Source organism: Elephas maximus, chromosome 19 (genome assembly GCF_024166365.1).
Source record: "Elephas maximus indicus isolate mEleMax1 chromosome 19, mEleMax1 primary haplotype, whole genome shotgun sequence".
NCBI lineage: Eukaryota > Metazoa > Chordata > Mammalia > Proboscidea > Elephantidae > Elephas > Elephas maximus.
The window spans coordinates 17,106,710-17,120,575 of NC_064837.1; the positions used below are offsets into that span (position 1 = coordinate 17,106,710).

The following is a 13,866-nucleotide window of genomic DNA, read 5'->3' on the forward strand; positions in this document are numbered from 1 at the left end:
ACAACCCAATTAAAAAATGGGCAAAGGATATGAACAGGCACTTCATTAAAGATGACATTCAGATAGCTAACAGATACATGAGGAAATGCTCACGATCATTAGCCATTAGAGAAATACAAATCAAAACTACAATGAGATTCCATCTCACTCCAACAAGGCTGCCATTAATCTAAAATAACAAACAAAAATAACAGAAAGTAATAAATGTTGGAGAGGTTGTCGTGGGACTGGAACACTTATACACAACTGCTGGGAATGTAAAATGGTACAACCACTTTGGAAATTGATTTGGTGCTTCCTTACAAAGCTAGAAATACAATCCAGCAATCCCATTCCTTGGAATATGTCCTAGAGAAATAAGAGCCTACACAAACAGATATATGCACACCCACGTTCATTGCAGCACTGTTTACAATAGGTGCCATCAGTAGATGAATGGATAAATAAATTATGGTGTACTCACACAATGGAATACTATGCATCGATAAAGAACAATGATGAATCCTTGAAACATTTCATAACAGAGGAATCTGGAAGGCATTATGCTGAGTGAAATTAGTCAGTTGCAAAAGGACAAATATTACATGAGACCACTATTATAAGAACTCAAGGAATAGTTTAAACAGAGAAGAAAATATTCTTTGATGGTTACAAGAGTGGGGAGGGAGGGAGGGAGAGGACTATTCACTAATTAGATAGTAGACAAGAACTATTTTAGGTGAAAGGAAAGACAACACACGATACAGGAGAGGTCAGCACAACTAGACTAAACCAAAAGCAAAGAAGTTTCCTGAATAAACCGAACACTTTGAAGGCCAGTGTAGCAGGGGCGGGGGTTTGGGGATCATCGTTTCAGGGGACATCTAGGTCAATTGGCATAACAAAATCTATTAAGAACACGTTCTGCATCCCATTTTGGATAGTGGTGTCTGGGGTCTTAAATGCTAGCAAGCGGCCATCTAAGATGCATCAGTTGGTCTCAACCCACCTGGAGCAAAGGAGAACGAAGAGCACCAAAGACACAAGGTCATTATGAGCCCAAGAGACAGGGCCACATAAACCAGAGACTACATCAGCCTGAGACCAGAGGAACAAAATGGTGCCCGGCTACAACCTATGACTGCCCTGACAGGGAGCACAACAGAGAACCCCTGAAGGAGTAGGAGAGCAGTGGGATGCAGACCCCAAATTCTTGTAATATTAATGATCTGAGTGAAACTAGAATGACCCTGGAGGTCATAGTCCCCAGACCTTCTGTTAGCCCAAGACAGGAACCATTCCCAAAGCCATCTCTTCAGGCAGGGATTGGACAGGACTATGGGATAGAAAATGATTCTGGCAAAGAGTGATCTTCTTGGATCAAGTAGACACATGAGACTATGTGTGCAGCTTCTCTCTCAAGGGGAAATGAGAAGGCAGAGGGGGACAGAAGCTGGCTGAATGGACATGGAAATAGAGGGTGGAGAGTAAGAGTGTGCTATCTCATTAGAGGGAGAGCAACTAGGAATGTAGAGCAAGGTGTATATAAATTTTTATATGAGAGACTGACTTGGTTTGTAAACTTTCACCTAAAGCACAAGAATTAAAAAAAAAAAAGGCGAAGAAAAAAAGAATGCTAAGCTAATGTGTTTATTTTAAAATTGTTATTATAGTAAAACATATATAGGTAGTCCCCAACTTATGACAGGGTTTTGTTCTGACGACTCTGTGGTTAATTTGGTTTTGGTGTAAGTATGCCCTTTTTTTTTAGTTTTTATTGTTGTAGCCTTTTATTATCAGTATCTTTATAAATTTGATCTTTGAACATCTGCAAGTAAACATCTAAGAATGATAACATCGGCAAATTACAAGCTGCAACATTGTACATAGCACATATTACTAACGACAAGATGTACAAAAAAAAAAAAAGATGGTCATAAGTGCAGTTCATCATAACTCGAATACGTTGTAAGTCAGGGACTACGATATTACAAAATTTTGCCTTTTTAACTATTTTTGCATATATAATTCGGTGACATTAATTACATTCACAACGTTACGCAACCGTCACCACTCTTTGCAGAGCTTTTTGTCACCCCAAACAAATTCAGTGCCGCTTCAGCAATAACTCCCCACTCTCCCCGTCCCTCCCCCGATAACCACTGATAATCTTTTGTTTCCATGCATTCGCCAATTCTAGATACATAAGTGGGATCATACAATATTTATCTTTTTGTGTCTGACTTACTTAGCATAATGTTTTCAGGGTTCATCCATGTTGTAGCACATATCAGAACTTCATTTCTGTTTCTGGCTGGGTAGTATTCCGTTGTCTGTGTGTCCCATATTTCATTTATCTATTCGTCTGTTGATGAACACTAGGGTTGTTTCCACCCTTTGGTTATTGTGAGTAATGCTGCAGTGAACATTGGCATACAAGGATCTGTTTGAGTCCCTGCTTTCAAACCTTTTGGCTGTTTACATGGGAGTTGGAGTAACTGAGGCATATGGAAATTCTATATTTAACTTTTTGAGGAACTGCCAAACTGTTTTTCACAGTGGCTGTACCATTTTCCATTCCTACTAGCTATTTACGAGGGTTTCAATTTCCCCACATTCTCACCAACACTTGTTATTTTTTGTTTTTCTGGTAGTAGCCACCCTAGTGGGTATGAAGTGGTAAATTAATTTATTTTTACATATAGAGCACCTGTGAAATTTTCTCTTAAAAAACTCTTAGGGCAAAAATACTCAGCTTCCATAACAGTGAAGTAGTAGTATTGTATGTAGTTCAATAAGTGATAATAAGCACTATTAAAAAAAACCCATTGTTGCCGTCAGGCAGATTCCGACTCATAGCAACCCTGTTATACGACAGCATAGAACTGCCCCAGAGGGTTTCCAGGGAGTGGCTGGTGGATTCAAACTGCATGAGCAGTTAGCGGCCAAGCTCTTAACCACTGCGCCACCAGGGCTCCAAGCGCTATTAGTGTAGGCTATTAAAACATCGGACAAGAAGAGGTTGCCAATATCTTTTCCCTAGATGTCTTTTAAAATTTGTTAGTGCTATTATTAATTAAAACTTTTCTGTAAATAATTAGTGCTGGCAGTGCTAAGCTTGAAGGATATTATTTGGTAACACCCCTTTCTTCCTTCCTGTTTTCAAAAAAACTTTTTAAACCATTTCAAACTTAGAAAAACATTGTTAGTACAATACAAAGAACTTGTATTTCTTTCTGATTCCTTTAAGAATAGTTTACCAACCTGGTGCCTTGTCATCACTGAATACTTTGGTATATATATTTTCTACAAATAAGAACATCCCTCTGCAGCCATCAAAATCAGGAAACCAATATTGGTATACATTTCTACCATCTAACCCTCAGGCCCCATTCAGGTTTTTACAGTTGTCCCACTAATGTCCTTCACAGAAAAGGACCCAGTCTAGAATCATATTTTGCATTGCATTGTCATGTCTCTTTAATTTCCTTCAGTCCAAAACAAGTCCTCATGCTTTTTATTTTCCTGAACTTGACACCTTTGCAAGTTACAGGTCAGTTATTTTGAAGAGTGGCCCTCAATTTTGGTTTGTCTGATGTTTCATCTTGATGAAATTTAGGTTTTCACCCTTAGCCAGGAATATTACAGAGCTGATGCTGTGTTTGCGTTGTGTCCTGTCAGGTAGCACAAAACTTCATTGCCCTGTTACTAGTGCCCATCACTGAACTTCGATAACTTGATTAAAGTTGTGTCTGCCAGACTTCACTGTAAAATAATTCTTTTTCCCTTTGTAGCTAATACATCTCTAAGGATATACTTTGAGACTATGTAAACGTCCTGTTCTTCATCAAACTTTCTGTTTGTTTATTTATGTTAATATAGACTCGTGCATTCCTGTTTTACTCAATGGGTTGTATAATCCATCTGATGCTCAGCTTGTCCCACATTTGCCTGGTGGGAGCCACTTTATTCTGGCTCACATGTCCTTTTGACATGTGTTCCTCATTCTTGGACCACCTCCTTACCTTCTGGTGCAACAAGGTGTTGTAGACTTATCTTGAACATTCTCTGCCATTTCTCTAAGGAGCCCTGGTCCCTGTTAGTAGAAAATGCTATTTAGAAACCACACTCATTCCTGCAGGGTATTGCTTCCCCCAGCGGTCTCAGTGGGCACAGCTAGGGAATATGTGTGTGTGTGTGTGTGTGTGTGTGTGTGTATAAAGAATACACACACACATGCACACATTTATACCTATATTATTTTTCTCTGTGATACTGAAAACTATGAGTTAATACTGATACCATCAATTCTAATCCAACAGTACAGTGTTCATTCTAGTTTTCTCCCTTTCCATAACTTTCTTGTCTGGTATGAGAAACCTAGCCGTAAGCATCATCAATCTTTTTTTTTATTTGAAGTTTGAAATAATTTCATCACTCCCTCTGTATATAACCAATTTCCCATTGCCCTGCTCCTGCATGAATATCCTACTGATCCCACTCCATGGTTTCTCTGTAGAGTATGTATGTCTTCTGCTCAAATTGCTGTTTTTAAACAAATGCGTGATTCCAGAGAGTTGAAATAGCCTTTACAGAGGAAAATGAAAATCTTGAAAGAAAGAAAAAAAATGAGAGCCTATGAAACTACTTAGCACTGTGACTCCTAAGGGGAGAAAAATGCTAGTTTGTATGGTGTCCTTTATGAACCCAAATCAGAAATAAAAGATCAGGTTCTCTATGGGAATACTGTCTGTTTATTTATAATGGATCAGTGAAAACAAGCTTTTAACAGTTTCTTGTTGTCTGCTGTTACACCTGGTTTTGACCTGATTTTACCCTTATAGGAAGGCGCTGCAGCACATGCCTCCACTTTCCCTCTCACCAGGATCTACTGATTTCTCAACTTTCCTGTCTCCCAGTGTTCTGGAAGAAGTGGACAGTTTTCTCATAAGGATAACTAGGTAAAATCAAGGTTATAAAGTGAACTCTTTCGGGGGGATGGAGAACATATATATATATATATATGCTTGCTAAGTCTTTTTAAAAAATATTTTACTCTTTTAAAGATCACAACTAAAAATGGTTCTTTTTTGGCGGCTGAAGAGAAAGTAAAAATTAATTCACCCATGTAAAATCCATTATCTGGCAGCATCACCTGACCTCAGGAATTGCAAGGGTGGTGGGAGTGGGTGTTGCTGACAAGCTAGAACAGAAGTCTCACGTGTAAACCTTCCAGTGCACTCAGATCTCTGGCCCGTGGTCCTTCCTCACAGCCTGCTTACCTTCACACACAGCTCTGACAAGCCTGATTATCTGTAGAACTGGGGAAAGGGCCCCTTGGTAGCCTGACAGGAGGGATGGCTCGCTTAGCGTAGGGACACTCAGCTCCGTCTGAGTGAGCCCTGGGGACATTACTGTATTAGAGGACAAACCAGCCCCTGAGCCATCCAGGCCATTTCAAAAGTTTCAGCATGATGTGTTTAAAAAAGACAGAGAAATGAGCTGTGGAGTCGCTCTAAAATAAATTTTTGGTTTTTGAAGGAAGAAACCTTCAACTCTCTGGCCAAGCCAGCTCACTCCCTAAGGCTTCTTAATAGTAGAGGCTTATTGCAGTGCTTGTTTATTTTTGGTTTCTTTGAAACCCGTTTGTAAAGTTAAATTTGTTATAATTGATACTATTGGAATTATTTAATTTTTCTAAATTAAGCTTACAGAATTAAGAATTAAATTCCTTGGTCTTCTGGGTTGATTTAGTTTTTCCTTAGATTGTCTTAAAAGAGCCATGGGTAAATATTTTTGATAAACATATAGAAAGCATATGGCAGGTTAATTTCACTTACGGCAGTCAGTTGCATAGGGTTGGAGCTACCTGAATTTTGTCGTGCTTTTAATAAGTGAAACTGTTCTGCTCTTGGTTTACAGCTGCTGTTCTACTCCAGAGGTGGAACTGACTCTTCTGGCCTTTGCACTAGCAAGAGGAAGTGTTGCCAAAGTGATGAGCTCTCTCTGTACCATCACTGACCACCTGGACACACAGTATGATGCCTCGTCCCTCATCTCATCCATGGCATCAGTTAGGCAGAACCTGCTCCTTAAATATGGTAAATGACCTAGGGTTGATGGAGATTCCAGCAGTGGACACATCATAAAACCATCCTCAGCATCTGACCTCCTGGCATCTTGTCTTTTCGGGTAGTTTATGGACTGGGTTGTTGTAGTTTTACCATGCTTGCTAGATTAATATTCTCTGAGTGTCATACTGACTAGAGTTGATAGGCAGAAGTGGGATGTTGGTTCCTTTATGGCAGCATTAGCAGAAGAGGACCCCTGGGTGTCCACTAGGCTGTGCTCCCCAGATTTACTGGCCCAATCACTTAGGTTTGGTGACCATTCGTTCACAGCCATCTTTGGTGAAGTACACGAATGTCTTATTGTATACGCCAAGAGGGTTGGGAAGGTGGAATACTCCTCATCTGTAGGAGGGAGGAAACTAGCCAAGACATGGTGCAAAGCGGTCTTTGTCTTAGAATGTACCCCTCTGCACCCCCGTGGTCACTGCTCAGAAGTATGTATACCATGCCTGCTACTGCCCTCCCCTCCCATGCCCAGCATCAGCCCCCTCAGCACTTTTCTACTGATCCAGGATGGGGCCCCTACTCCTCAACGTAGGGGCCCATAGAGCTACTCCCAAATGACTGCATTTGGCATGTGAAGAGCAACGTATTTGCTATTCCCACCTCTAGTGACAAAGTCTCTGTATGCAAAGTACAGTATTCTCTTCAGTAATAGAGGCACTACTGTGATCTTTCTGCCACGATATTCGTACCTTTGTCTTTAATGTGATGTAATAATTACGTTTAATTTTTAAAGTCAGAAAATTGATATCTTAGTTTTTCCTTAAATATCTTAAGGATGTGGAAAAATATTTGTGATAAATATATAGCAGGTAAATTTTACTTACGGTGATCAATTACATACATTTGAAAGGCTCTTATTTTGGGGGGTACCCTGGTGCCAAAATAGTTAAGCACTTGACAGTGTTAACTTGTGGCTAATATCACGTCTCCATTTCAGTTTTTAATTGGGTAATCACAGGTACTCCACTGCTGTGCCTGCAGGTTTTCTTTTTTTGTAGCTCCTGCTTTAGGCTCTCTCTGTCTGTTGACCAGGTAAACCTCTCCAGTTGACTCTTCAGGCATGTGATGTCAAAGGAAAAGAAGATAAGTCGGGACCTGAAAATCTCCTCGTTGAGCCATGGACGAGGGATGGTGAGTGGTAAATTCTTTGGTCTTTAGTGAATGAAAGGCTAGTCATGCTCAGCAGCTGTGTGCGATCGCACCGTGGTCTTGGACGCTTTCAGTGTGTGCAGTCTTCCTTCAGACTGCTCTTCGTTCAGCAGTGATTCCTGCACCCTTCCTGGTTTCCTTTAGAAAGTTGTATCTTTCTAGGTGCCAGTGACTGTAATAACGCACAAGAGCCAGAGAGCTTTCCATTTTGAAAAACAGACTCCTCTTAGAATAGAAAAAAGTTACTCTTTTAACTATTTTAAGTTCAGGTTGTCTCTCTACTGTGTTTTCTTTAAGTACTGAGAAGCCGAGTGGATCAGGAAAACTGTACTGCTGAAGATGTAATTTATGAAGGGTATTTCCAGGTACAGCTGATCCGGCGCTTGAGGTGTCTGGAAGGAAGCCTCACTCACTCTCCAGTGTCAGCAAAATAATTGCTGATGTGCCTTTTGCTTTTTGCTGTGGGCTCTTTTCCTCATCCGTGGGGTGTTTGTGAGTGAGTTCCTCATCCATCTTGCTGGCCAGCTAGTTAGTCTCCTGAATGTGCCCCTTTTCTACTCGTTAATACTGCTTTGAAGGAGCCCTGGTGGCTTAGTGGTTAAGCCCTTGGCTGCTAACAGAAAAGCCGGTGGTTCGAACCCACCAGCCGCTACTCCATGGAAGAAAGAGCGGCAGCCTGCTTCCATAAAGATTACAGCCTTGGAAACTCTGTGGGACAGTTCTACTGTGTCCTGGCTGGTCACTGTGAGTCAGAATCAACTCAACGCCAGCAGGTTTGGGTTTTTGAAATACTGCTTTGGATATTGCTGATGCAATAAAGCAGTTGGGATGCACCAGCAATTATCAGACATTGAAAGGGACTGGCCTTACTGCTTTGGATCGGGTTCCCCTTGACTTTCTTCACAGCATTGCAGGCCTCCCACATTCTCAGTGGTTGCCTCTTCTCTAGCCTGTTTCCTGAATTCTGCAGCAGAGATCCCTGGGAAAACGTGCTTTCCCCAGTTGCACCTCTTCTCCTTTGGTCGTTTTGTTAAGCAGCAGACTCTTCAATAAGACAGTTTCCGTGCCCTGAGCAGCTCAGCCTCTGCAGAGAAGTCTCCTTCATTGCTCCATCCCTACCACACTGAAGTAGATCCAGGCAGCCGCCTGCTGGTCATCCAAAGTGTAGGGGAGGGCAGCTCTTTTCTCCCCTCCCCTCACCCAGGAGAGGCAGACCATTCTGCTAAAGCCCTTCTGCCTTTTCCCTTCACTCTCTGAAGAATTGGATTTTTTGTCTCTGGGGCATATAAGGCAGAACTTTTCAGACACCTGTATGTGGATTTTTTGTTATTGCTGCATGCTTTTTTATTGTACTCTAGATGAAGATTCGTAAGTGGATTTTTAACACTGCCCTGTGTTCGAAAGGGTTCTTGTGCCAGGTCTGATTTAAAGTCTGTTATTCTCCCTGTGAAGGACCCTGGGTAGCATAAACTGTTTGAGGTTGACTGCTAACCTAAAGGCTGGCAGTTCGAACCCACCCACCCAGCAGTGCCAGGAAGAAAGGCCTGGCAATCTGCTTCCATAAAGATTATAGCTAAGACAGCCCCCTGGAGCACTGTTTACTCTCTAACACACAGGGTCACCATGAGTCAGAATCGCTTTGATGGTAACAGGTTTAGTTTTTGTTTTTTATTCTCCCTGTGCCGTTTACCCTCCACCTCCTTGTTCTTGCCTTCCATCCCCCCTTGGAGAAGTAGTTCTTGTTAGTCTAGTTGTTACAGTTTGTAGATTTGTTTTTGTTTCTTTGATTTTCTGAAAAGCACACACAGGGGATGTGAATGGGGATAGGGAGGCATGCGTGGTCGCTCCTGGTCGCTCTGCACAGCCATCCTTGTTTGTTTCTAGTAACTCAGGTTAGGTTTTGATCTCTTGATCCCCTGCAAAAAACGAGTCTGAAGAGATGTGACAGGAAAAATGTCCTCACAGCCAGAACCGTTGGGTTTGAGGAGTGTTTCCCCCACCCCGTCCCCCGCCTTTACAGAGGTCAGAGCTCTTTTCACTTCAGGTTTCCCAACTCCAGGGAATTGCCCGTTCTGAACAGGTGCCCCTGCAGCTCGGAACACATCAACGCAGAAGGTCTGAGCGTTACTGTTAGCATACTGCGAATAGGAACTGAAGGGGCAAATTGCTTCAATCCTTTAAGTTCGTAGTTGGATATTTTTTCACCTGTCATTTTAAAAGAATAAATCCAGCAAGGGGGTGGGAGGGGCAGGTGTTAAAACAATTGTGTTTTAAAATATCACAATTAGACTTGGAAGCTAGGTTCTTACCCAAAAAAAGGAAGCAGAAAAGTTTTGGGTTTTTTGCCTTTAAAGAAAAAACTTAAGTGTATACTTGGTGGCAATGTTATTTAAAAAGACTCTGTCTGATGTGAGTTAAATTATTGCTTCGTCTACTTTGAGGCTAATTTGAATTTCTGGTTAGTCAGTTAACTTTTAGGAAGTATTTCAGCCTTTTTTAATAGATTTAATTAGAGACATCCTTTGGGAACAGGTGACAAGTCAGCAGTTGGGATAGTTTGTAGGACTGTTGTTGGTGGAGCTGTGTGAGTTTCTGGCTGTATGATTTCTTAAAATCGCCCACGGAATTACTGTTTCATAGGACTAGATCATGTAATAGCTCCCCTCTGAGTTAGTAAATGTTCTTTAGATTTAATTTTCTTGGTTTTAGTGACAGATTTTGTACATTTCCTGTAGAGATTCACTTCACAACTTTTTTTTTTTTTTAATTGTGCTCAATGTAATGAAATAAGCATGAAATTGGTTTAGCCTTTCATCTTGATAAGGCAGAGTGGTTGAGAACAATTTGGATTTCCAGGAAGAATAGTTAGCACCGACTGGAACAAATGCGTGTTATCACACTGTTAACAGAGGTTATGAAGAGAAAGGCAGCCTCAAAGAATATAGTGTATTTTTCTTGATCTTCTTAGTTCTTAGAGTTATAAGAAATGAGCCAATCATCCTAACTTTAGTTGTTGGTTTTTTGTTTGTTTTTTTTCCCCCAGGTTTTCTTACAGAAACTGGAAAAACCAGAGCGAGTACTATTTTTTCTTCAGGAACTGAATCTGCCTTCCAGGTTACTCAGATCAGAATTATGGTAATTCTCACGCTACTTTCTTTAAGCAACCTCCTCCAAGGTTACAACTTTTTTTTTTTTTCTTTTAGATAAGATTGTGTTTCAGAGGTCCATGTCATTGGTTTTTCATTTAACACTTTAAGGACCGTTTACTCCGTGTCAAGCGTGTAGCAGCGGGCAGGGACACAAAGATGAAAAGATTGTTAAGTCTGTGGACAGTGTAAACCTAGGGTTTGTGAAGCCGTTTTCTTACTTTTCTAGGACTTAATGTATTCTGAAATATCATTTCATTGATTTTGATTTTGCTCTAAGCCATTTGAATTTAACCATATTATTTGAACGCAAAATAGCGACAGAGTTTTCGCTCTGTTAATATTTTGATCTCTCTTTCCAGGTTCGACGTGGGGGCATCGGTGCCCAGTGTGGGCTGGTATTTGCCTATAACTCACCTTCTGATAAATTTCATGCAGAAGAACACTTCAAAAGGTTTGAAAAATATGACAAATGGAAGCTTCAGGAGCTCAGGCAATTTGTAAAAAGCAGGTAAAGAACAGAATAAAAATCTTTGTAGTTAATAACAATCCATGTGTTCTCTTATTGGTAAAATATGCCTTTTTGTCTTTGTAGAAAGGTTGCCACTGACCCATCCTCAGTGGCCATAAGCATTCTTTGCTCTCTAGTATCATATGTGAAAATGTATTTTAACTTGTTCACAGACTTTTACCTGGTCTCTTCTGTGACTAGAGGCATGCATCTTCAAAATGGCTAGGTAATCATATATGTATGAATAGTGGGCAATCTGAGGTCTTCAGCCTTACCCAGCCACTGGGAGATTTACCCATATTCCCTCATCCCCACCTCAGTCAGTGTTTTTATCAAAAATATTTATTAAGCACCTACTATGTGCCAGGCCTAATGCTAGGCATTGAAGATACAGTAACGAGCAAATTGACACAGCCCTGCTTTATAGAGCTTACTTCAGCTCAGAAGAGAGACAATAATACTTGCAGGGCCAACAGTGTTATGAATGCTATGATAGCAGAGGTGCTCTGGGAGCACATGGCAGAGCACCTTACCTGATCAGGTGTTGTTTAAGGTGAGAACTGAAGGATGAGTTAGAATTAATCAGCTGGGAGGAGGGTGTCCTGAGCAAAGAGAAGAGCAGGTATGAGAACACAGAGGGGAAGTATGGCATGTTTAAGGACCTGAAAAGCCCCATGTAGCTGAAAAATGCTGTGAGGTGGAGACTGGTGAGAAATAAGACTGGAGAGCAAGGAAAGGGCCAGCTCATTAAAGGTCTTTTTGTGTCTGTTTTGGGGCTTGGACTTTATCCTTAAAGCAGTATGTGTGTGTGTAGCAGGGGAGGGTTATTGAGGGGTTTCAAGAAGTAGGGCAAGGAGATGAAATGTGTGTTTTAGAAGTCATGATCTGAATAATGCTGTTTGTAGCATGGATTGGAGGAGAGTAAGCATGGAGGCAAGGCAAAATGGGAGGAGGTGTCAGTGTCACCTAGGCAAGCCAGAGGTGTGGGTGACCCCAGCTAGGACAGCAGCAACAGCCATAAAAGAGATGCAGACAAACTTAAGAGACAACTAGAAGGTAGAAGCAACAGAATTTGGTGACAGACTAAACGTGGAGTAGAAGAGGAAAGAAAACTTAGGCAGCAGTGACTCCCAGGGTTTTCGCTCAGGCAGGTGGGGAAATCGGTAGTGCCTTTCTCTGAGATAGAAAGTACCCCAGGAAAAAATAGGTTGGTGGGGAAGAGAATGAGCTCAGATTTGGTACTTTGAAGTTGAGGTTCTAGGAAGCCTTTGAGATGTTCAATAGCCAGGTGGATAAACCGGTCTGGAACTGAGAGGAGAAGTCTGTGCTGAAGGTACAGTTTGAGAGACATTTAATAATAGCTTTTAATGTGGGAATAGAAGAGATCATTTTTTTTAATGATATTTTATTGTGTTTTTAGTGAAAGTTTACACAGTAAATCAGATTCACATTTGACAATTTCTATACAAATTGTTCAGCAACATTAGTTACATTTTTTACCATGTGTCAACATTCTCTTTAATTGTAGTCCAGTTGCTCCATTTCCAGTGCTCTAGTTTCCCTGCTCTCTTATCTTCTCATCTTTGCTTCAGAGTAATCGTTGACCTTTTGCTCTCATATGGTTTTTTTTAATAGAGTGCTGTACTTACAGGTAATTTCCTTTATTTTGTGTGCCAGTCTGTTATTTTGCTAAAAGGTAACCTCGGGATAGTGCCAGTTCAAGGTTTAAAGAGTATCTCAGGGCAGTAGTCTCAGGAAGTCCTCTGATCTCAGCTGGTCCAGTAAGTCTGGCCTTTTTAAAGAATTTGAGTTTTACAGAGAAGAAAATATTCTTTGATGGTTACGAGAGTGTGGAGGGAGGGACGGAGAGGGGGTATTCACTAATTAGATAGTAGACAAGAACTATTTTAGGTGAAGGGAGAGACAACACACAGTACAGGAGAGGTCAGTACAACTGGACTTAACCAAAAGCAGTTTCCTGAATAAAGACTTAACACTGTAAAAACGTTTATTCTACCAAAAGCCATCTGTAGATACAATGCAATTCCGATCCAAATTCCAATGACATTCTTTAATGAGATGGAGAAACAAATCACCAACTTCATATGGAAGGGAAAGAGGCCCCAGATAAGTAAAGCATTACTGAAAAAGAAGAACAAAGTGGGAGGCCTCACTCTACCTGATTTTAGAACCTATTATACTGCCATAGTAGTCAAAATAGCCTGGTACTGGTACAACAACAGACACATAGACCAGTGGAACAGAATTGAGAATCCAGACATAAATCCATCCACATATGAGCGGCTGATATTTGACAAAGGCCCAAAGTCAGTTAATTGGGGAAAAGACAGTCTTTTTAACAAATGGTGCTAACGTAACTGGATACCCATCTGCAAAACAATGAAACAAGACCCATACCTCACACTATGCACAAAAACTAACTCAAAATGGATCAAGGACCTAAATATAAAGCCTAAAATGATAAAGATCATGGAAGAAAAAATAGGGACAACGTTAGGAGCCCTAATACATGGCATAAACAGAATACAAAACATTACTAAAAATGCTGAAGAAAAACCAGATTACTGAGAGCTCCTAAAAATCAAACACCTATGCTCATCCAAAGACTTCACCAAAAGAGTAAAAAGACTACCTACAGACTGTCAAAAAGTTTTCAGCTATGACATTTCCGATCAGCACCTGATCTCTCAAATCAACATGATTCTGCTAAAACTCAACCACAAAAAGACGAATAACCCAATTAAAAAATGGGCAAAGGATATGAACAGGCACTTCACTAAAGAAGACATTCAGGTGGCTAACAAATACATGAGGAAATGCTCATGATCATTAGCCAACAGAGAAATGCAAATCAAAACTACAGTGAGATTCCATCTCACTCCAGCAGGGCAGGCATGAATCCAAAAACACAAAATATTAAATG

General features: G+C 40.8%; 1 protein-coding gene across 6 annotated transcripts in view; it reads left to right on the top strand.

Annotated features, from left to right (window-relative positions):
• The window catches only part of ZZEF1 (zinc finger ZZ-type and EF-hand domain containing 1), a 121,481-nt gene that overhangs the window by 26,125 nt on the left and 81,490 nt on the right, over window positions 1-13,866 (top strand). For all 6 annotated transcript variants that reach the window (XM_049861233.1, XM_049861235.1, XM_049861234.1 and 3 more), the window contains 5 exons: window positions 4,824-4,940; window positions 5,902-6,080; window positions 7,149-7,247; window positions 10,309-10,400; window positions 10,774-10,922. In XM_049861233.1, the coding sequence (XP_049717190.1) occupies window positions 4,824-4,940; window positions 5,902-6,080; window positions 7,149-7,247; window positions 10,309-10,400; window positions 10,774-10,922 (636 nt within the window). The remainder of the gene's footprint in view (window positions 1-4,823; window positions 4,941-5,901; window positions 6,081-7,148; window positions 7,248-10,308; window positions 10,401-10,773; window positions 10,923-13,866) is intronic.